This window comes from Drosophila guanche, unplaced genomic scaffold, assembly GCF_900245975.1.
Source record: "Drosophila guanche unplaced genomic scaffold, DGUA_6, whole genome shotgun sequence".
In the NCBI taxonomy this organism is placed as follows: Eukaryota; Metazoa; Arthropoda; class Insecta; order Diptera; family Drosophilidae; genus Drosophila; species Drosophila guanche.
The window spans coordinates 6,152,817-6,172,175 of NW_022995749.1; the positions used below are offsets into that span (position 1 = coordinate 6,152,817).

The 19,359-nt window shown below is 43.9% G+C and overlaps 1 protein-coding gene across 2 annotated transcripts in view; it reads right to left on the reverse strand.

The window, feature by feature from the left end:
- Positions 1-19,359, reverse strand: part of LOC117585316 (hemicentin-1) — a 60,438-nt gene that overhangs the window by 21,716 nt on the left and 19,363 nt on the right. For both annotated transcript variants that reach the window (XM_034274746.1, XM_034274747.1), the window contains exons 2-9: positions 18,398-18,521; positions 18,217-18,340; positions 18,025-18,109; positions 17,106-17,216; positions 9,873-10,073; positions 5,474-5,625; positions 5,262-5,406; positions 2,270-2,400 (exon numbers count right to left, since the gene is read on the reverse strand). In XM_034274746.1, the coding sequence (XP_034130637.1) occupies positions 2,270-2,400; positions 5,262-5,406; positions 5,474-5,625; positions 9,873-10,073; positions 17,106-17,216; positions 18,025-18,109; positions 18,217-18,340; positions 18,398-18,521 (1,073 nt within the window). The remainder of the gene's footprint in view (positions 1-2,269; positions 2,401-5,261; positions 5,407-5,473; positions 5,626-9,872; positions 10,074-17,105; positions 17,217-18,024; positions 18,110-18,216; positions 18,341-18,397; positions 18,522-19,359) is intronic.

A 19,359-nucleotide genomic window follows, 5' to 3' on the forward strand; every position in this document is an offset into this window, starting at 1 on the left:
TTTTTGGCTTAGTTTCGTTTCCATTTCCATTTCTGTGTACGGTGCTGTAGTCAACTTTTATTGTTATGACACTCGCACTAGTGGCAGCAGGGGCTGGAGGCGCCTCAAAGTGCTGCTGCTCCGAGTGTGTAATGTAAGTGACGATTGCCGACGACTAACTAACTGTGTGGCTACGGCTCTGCTGTGTGTGTTGCCTGTCGCCTGTCGCCTGCTTGTTAGCACTGTTTTTGTTGCTTTGTTGGCAGTTCATTTGCATTTAACATTGACTTCTAAAGCTCATTGATTGTCTCTCTCCCTCTCCTTCGCCTATATAATTAGCATTTTGGTTCAATGTTAGATAACGAGTAAGCTAGCGTTCAGCGCGTTCATGACTGCTTTTCTCGAGGCTGTACACACGGACAGAACGAGGCACTTGAAACGCGTCACGCGTCATGCAGCAGCAGCAATTGGTTGGATTTTTGAGAGCTGCTGCTGGAAATCTGACTGTTTCTTGGAGCTCTTATAATAATTATTGCTTCCCTCTCTCCTTTGCTTTTGCCTTTTCTTTTAAATGTTTACCTAAATTTAGAGGATAATCGCAACACAAATCTATCTCTTAGATTTGTTTTTTCCTCTTTGCCTTTTGCCTTTTTGCGCAAAATTATTATTTCATATAAAGTTGTTATCTACCTTTATGTCCACTTCCCCTGCCCCATCTTATCCTAAGCAAGCCGCACCTCCAACCCTTTTCTTTTGTACGAAGGAAACACAGACGAAACTTTTTGGGCATCTTCGAGTGTAGGACAGAGTGGGGGGACAAGCGGGACGAGTGAAAGTTATGACCAAGTTAAGTTCTTCTTCTGTTCTGTTCTGTTCTGTTCTGTTTTATTGTGTGTTCTTCATCAGCTTGTTCGTGGTTATTCGTTGTTGTTGTTGTTGATGCTTAGCTTAGCTTCTTGTTTGCCCATGTACTTCATTGTGTTGTTGTTGTTGTTGCTGTTGTCGGAATTGTGAATGAATTCAATTAGCATTCATATTATTCATACACTTGATTCGTCGTGCGGGGTCGTACGTTTTTCGGTCTTGTTAAGGCACTACCCTGTGCAGTGAGGAGGGTATATATGACAGTTGGAATCGTTTTAAACCATCTTGGAGAGCATTTTGTGTGTTCTTCTGTTTGTTGCTGCTTGAAATTATCATTCAACTTAGTGTAAAGCAGCGGCAACGATCAATGTTAGATGTTCAAAGCAGCAGTTCGAACCGAGCAACAGCGCTGTTAATGCTTCAAGTTAACAGCCTCTTATCGCTGTCCGTTAACAGTCGTAGCCGTTCGCAGCTTGTAATCGCTCACAGCCAGCAATCTCTGCCGTTTACAGCGCACTGTTAGTGCTCTCCGTTAACAGCCGCACCCGTTTACAGCACACTGTTAGCGCTCACCGCTAATAGCCGATCCGTTCACAGCTCGCTGTTCATGGCTCCCTCTCTCTCTCACGATCCAAGTGGCTGGTGTTCTGCCGTTAGCTTGCATTTAGCGAGGGTATTAACTGCTTCCACACCCTCTCCCACATAACATTTCGCTCTCCTGTGTGCTCAACATTGAATAATATTTATTTGCCCTGCCCCGGCCGCCTGCCCTCTGCCATTGTTGCCGTTGTTCAAGTCGGAGTTCTTTGTGCTGCCTGCCTCTTGTAGAACTAATAAACAAATAATTTGCCTTGTAAGCTTGTATGGTGGCCACCCAACCCCAAAAAACAGTCCAAACCGAAGCGAAAGAAAACCCATCCCTAGTGCCAGGGCCAGTGCTTGGGCAGTGTCTTACATTGGCTGCTTTTGGGCTGCCGCCACTTGACTCAATTGCCTTAAAATAATTGGCCAATAATTCAGTAAAAATGACCACTTAATTTTGGTTTCATAATAATTTACCAGAAGGAGCGAGAGAGAGAGAGAGAGAGAGAGGGGCTACTACTCCACGCTCTCTCTCTCTCGGTCTCGTGTCTCTTTCGTGTGTGTGCGTCTCACGCCAATCTTTGGGGAATTGCCGGAAGTTCCGTTACGGGACGAACGAGGCAACGGACCAACGTCCGACCTGTACGCTCAATTGCCTTGAGTGCTGATGCATCGTTTGAAGTACGTTTGAAGGTCAGCAGCGGAATACAACTTTTCGGAGCCCCAAAAGTTGATGTGCCATTCGTCTAGCTATTTATCTCTCTCTCTCTCTCTGTCTCTCTCGTACAGTTTATGAATATTTCAAAGGAATAAAAGTTTATTTTTTTGGCTGTTTGTTACTCACATTATGCTTCCATACAACTTTATAAGCAGCGGGATTTGCATGCACTTTACACTCGAAATAGACATCATCGCCCTCCTCGATATCCTCCGGATTTAGATTGGAGCCCAGGTCCAGCTGCAATGTGGGTATGACTGCAAAAGAGAGAACGAGAAAGAGAGAATGAGAGTGAGAAAGAAAACGAAATACGAGGGATGAGCATGGTATTCATTTGCATTTTGCAAGAGCTTCCAGCAAGAGCTTAAGATTGGAAGAACTCTTGTTCTTAGGATAGTCTTGCTGCTCCTCCAGCTCCTCCAGCTCCTGCCATCGGCTGTAATTTGCTGTCTTGGACCATCCTTCAACCCGTGCCCCAACCCAAGTGTCCGTTGCTCTGTGTGTGGGGATGGAGGCACCGGGAAGGGGGTTAATCTAAGCTTATCTGTGATTAGTGTCGCTTCGCCTTCTTTTGCCACTTTTCTATCTGTGTTCTCTTTCTACTTTCCTGTCTCTCCCACTCTCCATTTTCCGCCTTTTGTTTATTATTATATTCCGCATTGTTTTTGCCAACTTTTCTCCCAGCCAGCTCGTAGTTTCTGCTCGAATCTTTGGATCCTAAGCCCACTCCACCCTGCAGGGGGTTCTTCTGCTGCCATGGCCAAGTTTTCTTTAAGCCGATTTCGTCTTTTGCAAAGACTTGTTAATGAAAATGAAAAGTGCTTGCCTTAACACACACACACACAGAGAAAGGAGAAGATGAGCGACGGGAAGAAGGAGTCAAAGCAGTTTGCATAATTTAAAGCGTTTTCCCAGGCTCTGCCGCTGTCCGCTCAACAAGTTCATTAGCGATGACTTTAAGCCCAGTGAAAACTCAGGAGAAACTAAGAACCCACAGACAGACACACACACACACAATGACAAGGAACAAGGAACCTTCTCTGAGGCAAGAGACAGTCACAGCGGAGAGACCATTCTACGGGGGCAGCGACAGAGCTGAGGCTGCCGCACCATGCCCTGAGGGTCCACGTCTGAGAGGCCAAACTGGAAAGTGGCTGGACTCTGCTGGCTGGCCACACTGTTGCGGTTAGGACGGGCTTAAGTGGTAATAACTGTCACTGGACGCAAAAGCTGGCCAACTACTACGTCCTGGCTAATGCATTTTACGGTTCTACACAGCGAGCGAGGGAGAGCAAAGTCCGAAAAAAAAAAAAAAAATAAACCCAAAACTGCAGCTTAACGTAACGACTTTTGAGTGCCACTGCCAGTGGCAGTACTGCCACATTATGTTGCAGCTGCAACTGCCACTGTATCTATCTGTGTGTGTGCGCGTTTGCCCCCTGTCATTGTGTATTGCACAAAACTTGTACAAGTTGTCGTTAGCAGACCCTTAAATTGATTCCCCAAGCCTGTCCTGCCTGCTGCCTGCTGCCTGCCTTATAAATTACATTATGTTTTCCACAGTTTATATCTTCCGCTTTTCTCTCTGCTCACGACCCCCAACAATTAATTGCAAATATAGTTTGGGGCACAAGCTTTTCCTGCAGCCATTTCCTGCCTTGTCATTAGCTGAATGTGGGAATATGATTTTAATTTGTGCCCCAAGCGCAGGTTAGAGGTTCTTCCCGTGGCTGATTGTGTGGAAAATGAGTGAGGCAGCGACAGGGAATTAAGATATATTACAGATAACGCGCTTTTACGGCCTCCTGTGATATAATGAGCAAATTATTGGCAGCCCATCCCATCCCGTCCCATCCCATCCATTCAGCCTTTGCCCCTGCCCCATGCCCTGGGAGCAGGGAGCATTGCATCAACTTTTCAATTTTCCCCCGAAAAGGAAAAGGCAAACAAAGAACGTTCTTAAAAAAGACACAAAATTGCTGTGAGGGCAAGAGGATCGAGGGGGGAGGGTCTGCGGAGCTACTGGAAATATGAAATCTCAGGAAGTGGGAGGGCAAAATATTTTAAGCACGCTATAAACATGTAAATGAGCATGGAAATTGAAATTGTTATCTAATTTTTTATATCAGCGAGACGCGAGGAAGAAGCTTCTGCCAGCAGCAGGCAGGCAGGCAGCATCCACCAGTCCCAGTCCCAGCAAGCAGCATCCTGCAGTGGCAGGCAGCAGCATTCCTTCTCGAGCTGCCGCCCCCCCAACCGAAAGGAGTAAAAGTTTCAATGGCATTGGGGAACGGCACGGAACGATGCGGCAAGCTTTTTAGATAATAGCAACGTGGCAACTGTTTGCCCAAGACGCTGTCGTCGACACAGCGACAGCGCCACCCTTTGCCTTACCCAGGACACTCTTCGGGGCTATTGAAACATTAAGGAGCTACCCGTAAAGGGTGTGGGGTCGCGGGAGTGTGTGTTTTAGCTGCTGGAAAGTGAGCTTTTTGCCTGGCTAACAGCTCTTTCCCGCTCTCGCTCTAGCTCTAGCTCTCTCTCTCTCGTTTTTGGCATAGCAATTTTATTAACAAACTTTTGCCCCCTGCCGCAGAACGCGTGCATAAAACAAACGATTGACATACGAGTGTTTTTGGCCTCCAAAAAAACATTTGGCCCAAAACTGAGTCTCCCTCCGTCCGCCTGTCTGGCTGTCAGCATGGAGTAGGCGTCCCGGCCCATTGGTATGCAAATGAATATTGATTCCACTCCCCACCAAATGGGGCAAGGAGAGGGCGGAGTGACATGGGCGATAAGCGGTTGACATAGTTTATGGCTGCGCATCGAATGGAAACAGAAACGGAAACATAACCAGAACTGAGCTCCATTGATGCTTTATGGGCACACCACTCATAAAGCCAGTGGCATATGTTATGTCAGTCATGGGGTCATGGGGTCATGGGGGTGTTATTAGTGCTAAGGGAAGGGGCAGGTACTTTAAGCAGGGAAGGCTCCACACATTTCTAGATAATTACTTCACTCTTTGCTGGTTGAAGTTCGAATGTTTCAAGTTTAATTTAGGCTTAATGTAATGCAGAGTTTAAAGTTACTTTTCGGTCTTTTATTGCATACTTACAGAACACATTCAGCTTCATGGCCGTCTCCCGTATGCCATTGCGCACCAGTTCGTTGGTGGCGCGACAGGACAAGGCCTTGCCGTGGTCCTCCCTCGTCGGGGTAATCGATAGCACGGAAGTGCTGACATTACCATCCTCCGAGACCTACAAAGAAAGAGGGAATATGCATATATGAGACCTTCTTGCAGTCGCTCTCTCTTGTATGCTTTACCTTCTGGCTGTGTCCATGCAGCTCCAGATTGCCCATCCACCAGGTGATCTTCGCGGGTGGCCGTGAGCCGATGGCCTGGCACTCAATCTCGTATTTGCGGTCCGCGGACATGGGCTGATTGTTGAAGCTGATTTCCACCAAAAGGGGACGCACTGCAAGAGCAAAGGCAAAGGCAAAGGCAAACAGTTTGTTTATGAGCGCTGGGCATTCATTTCCATAGTTAATTTATTTGCTTAAATGCCATTTAAGGTTTGAGTTTTTATTTGTTTTTTCTCTCTTTCGTTTTTTGGTTCGTTGCAGCGCAGCTTTTTGTTGATTTATTCAAATTGTGTGTGAAAAATCGAAAACGAAATGGAAATGGAAAACGAAAATGAAAATGAAAATGGAAATGGAAATGACAGGCAATGCAATTAAAATTAATTGCAACAAATTACGATTCTCGCTCTCAGTTTCTCTCTCTCTCTCTCTCTCTCTCTCTTTCCATGGCAAATGTGTGGCAACAATGTGGGGCATGGCACAAAAGGGCGGCATAAACGCTAGGATAAGTGTCGGTGGAAAGTGCTACAAAAACCCGAAGCCAAGGCAAATGTCAGGCAAAAAGATCAGCGCACAAAATATCAATTAAAATAAGCAACAGAGAAAATCCACAAGAAAATAAATGAAAAGTTAATCAAGCGTGGGGCACGAAAATCCCATTATAATTGTGCAAAATGATCCAAAAAGGTTTAAGGATCAACTTTAATGACGAATCTGTGGCCGGCAGTCTGTCTGTCTATTCAATTAATAATTGCCATATGTCCCGACAATGGGCCATCCTCTTTTTGGGGGCTTGGCCATTGGCCAATAAATATTCATGCAATTATCATTTATGTTGTAATTTGAATATTTGTTAATATTCATACGGTGACGGCAATTTGTTTGCCCACCAAATTGAAAAACTGCCTGCCAGACCCCCACACATAAAAACAAAACAAATAAACAGAAAGCTGCAAATATTCATTCATTTATCAGGTTGTATATGGGGGGCTATTTTTTTCTCTCCTCATGTGGAAAAACAAATATCACGCAGCGGATTTTGATTCAGCTTCATTATCGGCATTACACAATTTTCTACCATTTTTCAGCGCCGTTATCGTTATCATTATTTGTTTGATTTGTATTTAGTTCTACCTTTTTTCTGCTGCTTGCTGCAGTTTTCAATTTGAAAATTATTTTAAATATTCAAATGGCATTTGTTGCTGGGGTGGACAAAATCAAAATCATTTGCGTAAAATCAAATGTTCGTGCAGTTGTTTAACGTTTGTTTTGAGCAGATTTGTGTTGTAGTTTATTGGGTGCGAATTCATATATGATATATGAATACATGAAAGGCATTTAAGTAGCTCTTTAATTGTGTGATTTCCATTTCGGGCATGTACTAGTTTATGGAATTAATTAAAGGCTTTGAACAATGAATTAGCGGCATTCAGCAAAAGGGAGAACACTTTTCTCCAAAGGGAAAAACTAATTAAATGAAAGTGTTGTGTGAAAACAATTTCTGAGAATGTCTGAGCCCCATTGTGGGTTTGTTCATGTGCGCATCGAGGCTTCAATTAACCACAAACATCTCTTTACTTGATTGTTCTCTGAACTGTTTAATGAATAAATCATTTATGATTCTTTCGAACCGCATTATTGATGCAATCAGCTGGGTACAAAAGTTGCTTTCTGTTCCTACGCCTTCTCCTTTTTTTACACCAAAACAACCAAGGCAGAGACCACTGTTGTTGTGGCAACATTTACTGCGGTTGGCCGCGCATTTTGTGCCTTAATTTAAAGGCGTGACATTTCGGTTAAGCCAGAGAGGGAGAGGACAGGAGACAGAGCGCAAACTATCTACCACTTTATTTATGGCAATTCATTGGTTGTATGTGTGTTGATTTTTATTTTATTTTATTTCTTTTGATGGTGCTGTGATGCTGTTGCTGTTGCAGCATTTATATATTTTGCTTGCGCATATTACAATATTATTTCAATTTTTTTGTTTGCTGCCATTTCTTTTTGTTGTTGTTTTTGGTGTTGCTGCTGCAGCGTTTTATTGTAATTAAATTAATTATGCACGTTTGCATTGGAAAATCGTTTAAATGTTTAATTAAATGGACATAGAATATATAACGACCTAAAAGAAGGGCGCCCAAGCAGTGTCCAATTATGCAAACGAGCAAATTAAATTGTTAAATTGTTTAACAAAAAATGCAGGCAAAAAATCTACGACAAATGCAGGATTACACTGGTGTAAGCTGGCAACAAAATCTATGAGTGAGTTTCGTACACTTTTGAGCCTTTTTTGGCATTGGATTTACTCACAGCTGCCACAGGCATTCGGGTTTACTTTGATGCATCTCTAACACCTTTCTGTCAACCCAAAAAATACATATCAAAAGTCACTGAAAGGCCACTTTAAATAATACCAAAAACAATTCCCAAACAAATATTTGCATTATTATTATTTTGGTTCGTGGGCGAATCCTTAAAGTGTGTGCTAATGAGGCCTATCCTACCTCATAATTGTGGCTCAACCCCCGCCAGTAAATTCAAGTGTGTGGGGCTGGTGGTGCTGGGTATCGTGACGGCCGTAATCTAATTGTTAGTGGCCATAAAATTAACTAATTAAGGTCATACTTATTATTCAAGTAACTTCTGCCTGGCTCTTCCACGCTTTATTCTCCATGAGCATTACACGCACAGCGAATTTTCCATTCACGCAAAGCGTAAACCCACCTTCTCCGAAGCTCTCTCATTTTGTTCTCCCCTTTTTCAGGGTCAGCTGCTGCACATGCCGCTACTAAGGCTTATGGCCTCATGGTGTAATGTCTTTAGCGAACTTTGTGCACATTAATTGACCAAGTCAATGCGTGGCAGGGCTCCCGCCAGCTCCTACTCCTGCCCTGCCTTCATTATTGACGTGTTAACTTTTATGCCCCATCGCAATTGCCACACATGCCACGGATGTACGTATCTGTACGTATGTATCTTTCGCCTCTGAGCAATAATATCAAATATGCGCATCACCAGCTGCCGCTGCTACTGTCGCAGGAACATTTTGTACATTTATTCTTGCCGCTTTTTGGGGCACACAGGAGGCCTCTCCTAAGTAGGAATTGACATCAATTGCTTTGGCATTTTGAGAGCCATGACAGACGCGCCGAAAGTGCCATAAAATTCTATGGCCAATCTTTGGATGTTAGCGCCAATGCCTTGGGCCCAATAATCAAGTAGCAACAAAATATATTTATATGTTTAGAAGAACTTCGAGATGAAAAGAAATTGTTGGGCACATTTTGGGGTACACAGAAAATTCAGATAATCCAAGTGTTGCCTCTCAGGAGAGAAAGTATGTCCAAAATATGTCTAGAAATTCGTTTCCATTCAGGCAAAACGTTTAACCCCATAGCTAATGTTTTCATTCCCTTTATTTAGTGCAGAAATAGTCACAAAAAATCCCCAAATAATCCTCAATCATTCCGCTTTAAGGGCAGTGCCAGTCAGCTATGTTTTTTTATTTGATTTTATGGAATGCACAGCCCTCAAAATGCAGCACCCCGCCTGTCTCTGTCCCTGTCCCTGTTCCTGCGTGACTTTTAAAACTAATAAAGTTGATGGGACACGAGAGTATTTCTCCTGGCATATTTGTCATTCCAAATAAACTCTTGCTGCAAACAGCTTGCCCTGACACAAATCTCTTAACCATTTGCCGGCGCAGCCTCTCCCCTTTTGGCTGCCTGGAATTGGCAACAATTTAATTCAATTTAACAATTTGCATGGCCATTGCAGCGCGTGGCATGCACCGTGTGTTGGGCATTTAAAAAATTGTCACAAAATAATAAATCCATTCGGGCAGGGCTTGGGTTAACTCCACTAACCCAGCGGAAGGGTTCAGGGGTCACAGCGTGTAGGTGCAGGCAGGTTGCAAAAAGTGACGCACAAAAATGTTCTGTTTTCCCATTTTGCCAATTATTTTTTTGTGTACTCCCACTCTGCCCCTCTGCCCCTCTCTCTCATCCTCTCTTTCTGTTGCATTTTGCTATATTTGCATAAGCCATTTTATTATCTATTTTTCGCTTCTATTTCCTTTCTCTCTCTCTCTTTGGGTGGGTGGATGACTGCGTTTTTCGTTTTTATCTGCGCAGCTATTTGTTAAAACTTTTATCGGCAACGCTTAAAACCCCCCCAAAAAATAAGAGCAAGAAAAAACAACAAAGAGTATCCGCTTTCCGCAAAAACACCCCTCGAAACCCTTTAACAAAAAAATAAAAGTGAAATAATCTGTTTGCCCAAAACGTTTTTAGCGCCATATTTCGCCGAGAACCCCAGAAATATATGTTTATATTTAGGGAAACTGTTTGAAGGATATACTTACGGTAGAGCTCAATGGTTATGTTGGTGGCCACAAATTTCTTGTGGAAATTGCTCGCCTGGCAGGTGTAGACCGCATGCTGGTGGATGCTTGACAGGTTGCGGACCACCAGTTTGCTGTTGATGGTGCCATCGTAGGTGTAATCGACAACGCTGTTCTGCAGCTGCCCATTCATCAGCCATGTGACAGTGGGTGGCGGTGAACCTGTGAAGGAGAGCAGAGTGGAAGGTGATTATTAAAGCTGCTTCCCAACCAACCGGGGAATTTAGAAATTAATTACAAGTTAAAGCTCATAACTGTAGGAATAAATTGCCTTAAATGTTCAATCTTGAATCATCTTCAAGGGCCTGCAATCCCCACATTTTATAGTGTTTTTTGTAAAGCTTTAAAGCTGCTTTAATTCTCAATCCCTGGCTTAGCCTTGACTGCCTTCTCTCGAGAAACACACAACCTTCAGCCAGCATCTTGCACTTGCAACAGCTGACGCATGTATCCATTCCTCCACTTAATACAAGCTACTAATTAAGTCTGACTGACTACACGCTTGTTAACTGATTTGTTGGAGAGGTGAGTGAGTGAGCCTCTTGAATCCAGCCCGCACACACACGCACTGCCACACTATTTTTCTCTTTTCTATGTACAATCAGGCAGCACACATTACTCATACGCAGCGTGTGGCAGCAGCGGCAGCAGCGGCAGCACTTGGCCGCTTTTAACGACTTCAACTTAATCAAGCGCTGAAATTAGCTTTTGTGTGCGTATATGAGCGCACATTAATTTAATCGCAACGGGTGGTCCGTCGCGTTATTCACTCTCTCTCTCTCTCTCTCTTAAAAAGAGAGGGCAAAAAGCAAATAAATACACTACAAGAAATGGCACCGCAAGGCATGACTTCTGTGTCACTTCTGGCTCTAGTATGTGCTCAAGTGTGTGACATAAATATCATGTGTGTGTGAGTGTATTTTGTGTTCTACGAGTATTATTGTATAATAGTTATTGCCGCAGCAAAATGCTTGATGAGCGGCCATCAAGCAAATACAAGTGCCATTAAATCCACCTGCGAATAAATAAACACACACAAGAAAGAATTCAACTAAAACCACGATGGGGTCTGCCAACTCTGGGATTTGCTGTTCTCAGAAACTGCACTTGATTTGTGTCACACACACACACACGCACACACATGTGCAAATATAAATTCAGTTTTAGGTTGGAGCCACGGCACACATTACTTTGATTAATAACGCTGCCATTTCGGTTGAGTTTTATGTTGTTTATGAAAATATTTCACATACTCCATAAGTGAGCCCACAGAAATTGCTACTCTCTCTCTCTATCCCACTCTCTCTTTCATATCCGGTAGCTGTTTTTGTGTGTGCGTTTTGTTGGAGTAGATTAGCGCATGTGTAGCAAGGCGGCTTAATGGTTTCCTGTGATTTATTAGCCCTGCCCTGCAAAAGGCAAAAGAATGCATAAAAAAAAACAAAAAAACATAGAGAAAGAGACACAAACACAGCAGGGGATAGGGGCGGAAGGGGAGACTGAGTGGGGTAAAGCCAGTATAATATTTTTGCCTTAAAATGCATTCATAATAAGGTCATTAAATGCATTTTTAACTGCAGCTTAAAGTGTCTGTTAATTGTACTTTTCTTCTCAATTATTTTCGCCTTTAAACTTTCTTCGAGTCCAAAGTTTTGGTCAACTCTTTTTCGCTTTCGTTTTTAAAGCCTTCGCTCGAAGTTTCTGCTGGCCAAGGATTGTTGTTGTGCGTATACTCTCTTTTCTTTAAATGTCAACACACACACACACACACACATATGCAGCTGCAGTCACACACACTCACACGCATACACTTAAAGTTTGCACTAGTTATTTTTTTGCTGTCCTTCCTTTTCTTTTTAGCTTCTTATTTTTTCTTTTGGTTCTTTTCTTTGCTGTATTTTTGTTGAGTGCTTTGCCATTTTTAGAGCAGGCATCAAAAAACGGGTTTTTGTGCAACAGAAAGAGAAAGAGAAGGATGCAAGAGAGCGACATTAGCATTTCTTTGCGACCTGTCCAGGCATGCGGGAAAACCCACCGGTCTACAGTCCACAGCCAACAATCCTTGCTGCACCCCCGGCCCCTAATGAGCAGCTGCAGCAGCAGCAGCAGCAGCATTCAACTGCGTGCCAGTTTTTAGCGCTTTTCTTTTAAGCAAAAGCAGCTGGCAGCCTTAAAGCAAACCTCGCCGCCTCTTTCTCGTACTCGTTCTGCACTGTACAATGGGACGTTTTAGTTATTCTTTTGGGAGAAATGTAGATCTTTTTGTTGAACCTAATTATGATCATTAATTTTGTTACTTTTTGGTTTCTGCAAGTAGTTTGTACAACAAGCGCAGGTAGCTGGACAGCCATGTGGATCGTAACAGCGCTCTCAGACAACGTTAACAGTAAGAGCGCCAACAGAGAGAGCAATAACAGAGAGAGCGCTAACAGCACGCTTTAACAGTGGCAGCGGCCACATGCTGTTAACGGAGAGAGGTGCCCGTAAGCGATAACAGGGCGTTAGCGTGTTAACAGCGCTGTTGCTATGTTGTTGGAGCTGCTGATCTGTTAGAGCCGCTGCTGCTTCCCGCTGTTGCTGCTTTAGAGTTTGCCGCTCTTTGATGTTTAAGTAATTTCCAACATATTCCCTTCACCATTGATTTCTAGCCTCTCACACATTATGGACAAGCAAAAATCACATGTGCTGACTCTGTACTTTATCCTTTATGCACGTATCCATTCCATAGTCCTGCCTCGCTGTGTGGCGGGCACTCACTTATGTGCTCTTGCACACAACGTTGCCAGGGTTGCCAGGACACTTATTCTCTCCAGCAGAGTCCCTATTTCGTGTTGCTTATTGTTCAGCTTCACAACAAGAGACACGCACACACATGCAGACATGTGTATACAGAAAGTGGAACTTCTGGCTTAGTTATGCAATGCTGAAATACTCGTATTTGCTTGTTTAGTTTTGCATATCTATTCAGCATCTCTTTCCCAGTCGCTGTCGCACTCTGTGCATCTGCTGTTGGCTTTTGCTTTGGATTTTTGGCATGCATACCCTGTACCCTGTACAAAAAAAAAAGTGGGTAGACCGATGGAGTGGCGTAGCAAACAAAGCACTTAAGAAATATATGGAGAAAACAGCAACAACCAACCATTTCGGGAATGCTGCTGCATGCTGCATGCTACATGCTACATGCTGCTGCTGCTGCTCGTGATAGTTACACATACAAAAATAAATAAAAATAAAAATAAAAGTAGCAAAGCGAAAACCCACTCACTATCTGCGATGCCACATAAATATTTTTTATGTTTTTTTGTTGCTGTCTTTGTAGCTACACTTTCTGTTTGCTCAGCTACACTCTCTCCCACACTCTGGACCGCTTCCTCTCCCTCTTTCAGTGGGTGTTTGCGTCTCTTTTTCAGCGCCTGTCTCCTTCTCTCTGTGTCACGCAGTGTCTGCTCCTCGCTCCCTCCTTCTCTCTTCCTCGCTCTTTCGCTTCTGTGTCTGCTGTTTTGGCATTTGGCCTTTTGTTCAGTGAGGAAGTTGTTAAATAAATTTAAAGCGTGCTCTGACTTTAAGGATCTTCACTGGGGGCGGGTGGAGACTCCTCTCAATTTGCATTTGTTGTTGCTTCTTAAAGAGAGCAAAAGACCACAAGAAGGCAGGCGACACCCAGCAGTTATTATTTAATTAAGGATTAAGGATCTTCCAGCCCCCAGTGGGGCTACAAACAATTATAGGAAACCCAGCAATAGCTGCAAGCTAAGAGGTTCATTTTCTTTGCTGTGAAAATCCTTTACCTCCTGCCGTAAATTTCATTCATTTCATTCTTTCAAAGTGCCCGCCACACCGCAAAATGCCAGTTGATGGCAATGTGGTCATAAATGAAATATAAATGAGCTCGGAATTATGCGAAATGTTGTGGCATAGCAGTCTTGCCACTTTACCAAATATCACCCCTCCACCACTGCTGCCCCACCATTCTGAAGCCACTTTCCTAGCTCCCGCTCTGCTCACTGCTCACTCCTTTCTCCCCTCCGTTTCTGCTACTCTCAGCACTTTTTCTATAGTTTTTCCTATTCTTGTAGTAAATAACTTGTGTTGCCGGACTCCCCCTTATTGTTGCACTTCCGTGCTCCAAAATGTGCCACAACAGCAGCAGAAACAACAACAAATAATAATAATAAAAAAAAACTAGAGGGTGGGGTGGGAGAGCGCGAGAAATTTGGTTTTTCATATATAAAAATGCACACAATTTTGTAGCCGGCAAGCCTGCCTGCAACCACTACAGCAACAGCCATAACAATATGGCCAACGCTCAGTTTGGGCCAAAAGCGGAAAACGCCTGCACTTCCGTTTGACACACACACTTATGGTGGTTGAGGGCGTGATGAAGAGGGAGAGGTGGAGACGGGGCAGTGGCAGCCATTTTTAGCACACTTTTGCTTAGCAGGACTTGGGTTTTGGAGTGGAGATTGGGTGGAAAAGTTTCCTCCTACACTTGGGAATATCTTTTGCACATTGAAATAAAGATAAATTTTTCCCTTAAAATACATTTTCTTCTATGTAATTTCTAACTCTTTTCTCAACTCTTCGGGTAAACTACCAACTGATTGAATAGCCAAAACAAAAGCCAAATACCCAGTAAATAACCCCATCCAAGGGGTACCTTCATATTCTAAACCAAAACGTTTTCCCCACCCCTTAGCCACTCTATTTCTTGAATGTTTTCCCTGCTGGCGACCTCCCCGCTGTAGTGCCAGGCAGCGCGAAAAAGCGATGGAAGAAATGGCAGAATGGGTTCCAGTGTCCTGTGTAAAATTCATGACGTGCAAAAGAAGGCAACGTTGAATATTATGCATTAGTGGGTACATAAAGGCAGCCACCCATGCCACATGCCTCATGCCTCATGCCACTGCCACCACACAATGGGCTGTCCCCCCGATGGTCCCCACCCTCAGTGTATATTCTTTATGATTTAGGGCGGCAGGAAGGGTGGAGAGCGAGAGTCCTTCGGTAGATTGGTAATTTTTATAACCCACACAGACTGTGGCTGCAGCTGCCTCTTGGCTCTTTGCCGCTTGGTTTATAACTTTATTTCTGCTCTCGAGCTCCGTCTTTCGGCGGGTCATGCTGGCGTGCCGCGTTCATTTGCAACAGAAAAACCCCCAATAAAATTTACAGCTCCTTGGCCGATTTTGGCACACTCTTAAGGCCCATTCCAGCAGCTACAATTCTTGGGCCATTTCCATCTGTCGTGCAGCACTCGGTGGTCGGTTGTCGCTTCCTGAGTGCCAGCCGCCTCCCAGCTGCCTCCTTTTTGACTTACTTTCTGCTGATTGCACTTGTTTAAGTGGCAACTTTTTGCAGCACTTTATGGGTCTGTCGCTGTCTTTTGGCTTTGTTTCGGCCACAGAACTGCACTCTCTGTAATGGACATTGCATGTTGAATGCCCAAAGACCAGGGACCACAGAGAGCCAGAGCCCAAAGCCAGAAACTTAGGCATAATGTCAGGCATTTGCTTGTAATTCATTTCCGGCTTCGGTTTAAGATTTTGCGCCTTTTCAATTTACCAATTTTACAGCAGTTTGGGCATTAAGCCATTGAGATATCACAGGGGGGGGGGGGGCAGGGTATTAGCCACGAAAAACAGGGCTTAACATTCACTTTGCACAGGCACTGGGCACTGGGAACTGCTCCTCAATTTGTTCCCTGCCAAATGTCAGCTCTGCCCTAGAACTATTCCAATTGCTTTTCCTTTTACATTTCCCCCTCGCTCAATGGATCGGACTTCCTTCTCTTCTTTTTTCTAGCTTGTCAACGACTTGAGGACTGCCGCATGTAGCATGTATTCACATTTGCACATTTGCAACATTTTCCCATGCCCTGCCTTGCCCTGCCTTGCCTTGTCCCCATTTAATTGGCACATACAACATTTTGAGTGCCCAATTTTGGCCCGTTCTGCTCTGCCCTGCTCCGCACACAGTCACTCCCACTTGTAAACGCCCAGGCAACTACAGTACAGCCATAGCCACAGCTACTGCTGGCCAGCAGCAGAAGCAGTTAACAGTTTGCCAAGGCAGTTTCAAGTGCAGTTTCCGGACTGTCGAGCTCCTGGCTCCGTCGCTCGGTGATTTATTTTATGTCAACGTTGACATGTCAAACCATTCAAAGTGGTTTCGCTTCCGTTTAACCCCCGAATAAAAAGAGTACGCAGCAGCAGCAGCAGCAGCAGCAGCAGCAGCAGCGATAAAGCACGCGATTGCTGTGACATACTTATGTCAGGCACTGTGGCTAGTGTACCCCGTTCCGACTCTTTCGTTTCTGCCTTTCCAGCCTCGCATTTCTCTTGCTTTTTGGACTTCTTCTTGCTGCTTGTGTGTGGGGCTGACTGTCATTGTATTCTTTCATTTAATCTTTATTTTGGGTTTCATTAACGGCGATTGCACGTGGGTGAAAGCTGTGCATAAACATGTGTGTGGGCGTGTGTACACTGTGGAATTTGTGAGGCAAAAACTAGCAAAATGAGACTGGAAACTAGGAGAAAAGGTATGCAAAAGGGAATGCAAAGAGGTCTAAGTTTTCTCCTTTTTCCTGACGTGTTTTCTTTCAGTGTTTTTCTGTACTACTGTACTTCGCTGCTGTATTTATTGTCCGCTTGTCGCCAAAGGCTTGATGAGGAATCGTCATCGATAACAAAGCCTGTCGACTGTTGGGTTTCCTCCCCGCCACTCCTCCCACACGCCCACACTTTGCCCGACTCTCTCTCTCTCTTTATCGCTGCTTTCCCTTTTTCTTTCGCAGCCATTTTTAATCCTTTTGTAAGGCGACACATTTGAGAAATTGACTTGGCCCTCGTCCCACCCTCCACACTTTCAATTGGCTTCTGTTTTCAGTGACTTTTGTGTTCGCTTTTCCTAACAATTGAACCTTTACTTTTCTTGACTTAACTTTTTATTTATTGTTTGTTATTTATGCCTCGTGGCCTTAGGGGGCTTGGCTTTTCCTCTGTGCCATTTCCCATTCAATTGTTATTCTTGTATTCAAAATTCTCTGATAATATTCGCGTGCCTGTGGTGCCTGCTGTTTGTGTGTTCTCTATTTATATTTTATTATTTTACAGCCACTTGTAAAAGTTTAATTATTAATGGTGCCATATCCTATGAGGAAGGAAGGAACCCCCAGTCCCTTAAGGGACTTCTTACCTCCGTAGACCACGCAGGTGACCTCCAGGCTGCCGCCCTCCTCGTAGGGCCCTGCCCTCGAATCGATTCTCATGCGGCGCTCATTAAAGATGTTCGGCTGCATCGGTGGCACTGCACAAACCAAAAAAGGGAGAGAGAGGTAATCGCATTTAATTAGTTTAATTAACAAACATTTAACAGCAGAGAGCATCAAAGGGAATCACATTTTTCGAATTTAGTTGCAATGATTTCTGACATTCGGCCAGCCGCAAATCGGAAACAATTTCCACCCAGATTTTTCAATTGCACAAACAAAACCGAACTGTCAAAGGGTTCCGCAGTACATATATTTGTACTCTTTATGGGCATATTCGAATAATAAATTGTAAGTTTTGCGGCTAACCAGAAAATCATTTCAGCTAATTTATGTTCAGCGCCTGTTTGCTTTCGCTCTCTCTCACTCACAAAAACACAAATGTTAATTGCTTTTATAATCGTTTCTGGCTGCACAATGTATGTACACATATTTATTTATTTATACACATAGTTCGTTCCCATTAAAGTGGCTGTTTTTTCAAGCGGAAAATTGTTTGATTGCGAAGGCTGAAGCAAGCTTTGAACATTTTTAAGCTCATGAAATTGTTCTTGTATCCGAGTGAGCGTCTTGTTTATTATTTACGATTAAATTATGTTTTGTTATCGATCGATAATTACGATAAATTTGTATGGAAATATCTTTGGTAATCGATTAAATAAGAATCTAAGAGAAAAGTGTAAGTCATTTCCATTTCATTCTAATCTAAATCTAAATCTAATTTTTATTTATTTTAAACAGTTTAAAAATAAATATTTTCCTCAATTTGCATCGCTTAATCGACCTTTAATCACTGTGCAAATGTGTCATCCCTAGTTTCTGGCTGTTTATTTTGTATATACGCACCGACAACCTCCAAATTGACATTGCTGTTGCGGGTCTGCGATAGCTTAAAGTCCACGCGACAGCGAAAGTTGCCCGCATCCTTCTCCTGCAAAAAAGGGAAGCGTGGAGCGTAGAGCGTAGAGAATTTCAATTATAAAATTCAATGAGGTTGACACTTTCATCCTGAGCGCAGGAACGGGGTGGACGACTTACCTTAACCGGATTTATAGTCAATTCCGCTGGCTCCTTGTGCGTGCGAAAGACGGCCCGATTCTCGAGGACCTCCTCGTCTCGCCAATGCGACGGTGTGCCCGCGTGGGCGCCACGTGTGTCATAGCTGTCCAGAACAAGAAAGGATTGAGATACAGAGATACCAAAGGAACTGCGACCCTACCTGTAAATGGGTAAATTATTCTTGTACCAAACAACCAGAAGGACTTTGTCATCGGGCAGACTGGAGCCCACATCGCACTTGATTTCCGCCGAGCTGTTCACCAACACGCGCAGAATTTCTCCATCTGAAACGAACAGAGAAAACAAAGAATGAGAAACGAGTTGAGCCAAAGTTGAGCGAAAACTCGATTTACTTTTGGCTTTTGGCTGCCAACGAGCAGAAGTCAATTTTTGTGCTGGCAAATTGATTTTCAATTTGTCAAAATAGAAAAATAAAGTACGCCCACAGCGGCCACAGTTATGAAGTTGGATCAAGATTAAGTGTGAGAAAAATATGTGAAATATTTTCCTATTTTTTGGCAGCCAGTCATGTGGCAAAGCCTTTTGGCTAACCCAACACAATGGTGGCCACTTTATCCCTGTCTCTAATTAGCCAAAAATCTGACCAAGTTCGCTGCATTCGCACTCGCATTGGGCTGAGCTTTAAAATATCGATCGATCTGCGGCTGGCTAAAAATGGAAACCAAAAATAGCCCAAAAATCGCACAACAAAATCAGAGCAGCAATGGGTGGAGCAGGGGGGCGGAGTGCCAGCTGCAGAGAATTAGAGAGGGAGACGGCCAGTTAGTTAGAGTGAGAGATGAACAGAGAGCTGGAGCTGGAACGGGAGCGACCGCCGCATAATGCTGCAAAAACAAAACAGCAGCAGCAAAAAAAAAAGGTTACAGGCAAAAGCTGCCACACGTTGCAAGTGTAGAGTGTTGGCTGAAGAGGGGCGAGAGAGAGAGAGAGTGATGGCCAGGGGTTAGTGGCAAAGCGAGGCTTGGGGGTGATTACCCAGCCACATGCGGATTACAAAATGGCCGCCACTTTCGTGTTATGCTCCTGGTGGCCCACAGTCTCCTTTCCCCGTGTCCCTGTGTGTAAAAATGCAATGGCAAATGCGTGTGGCATAGAGAGGCA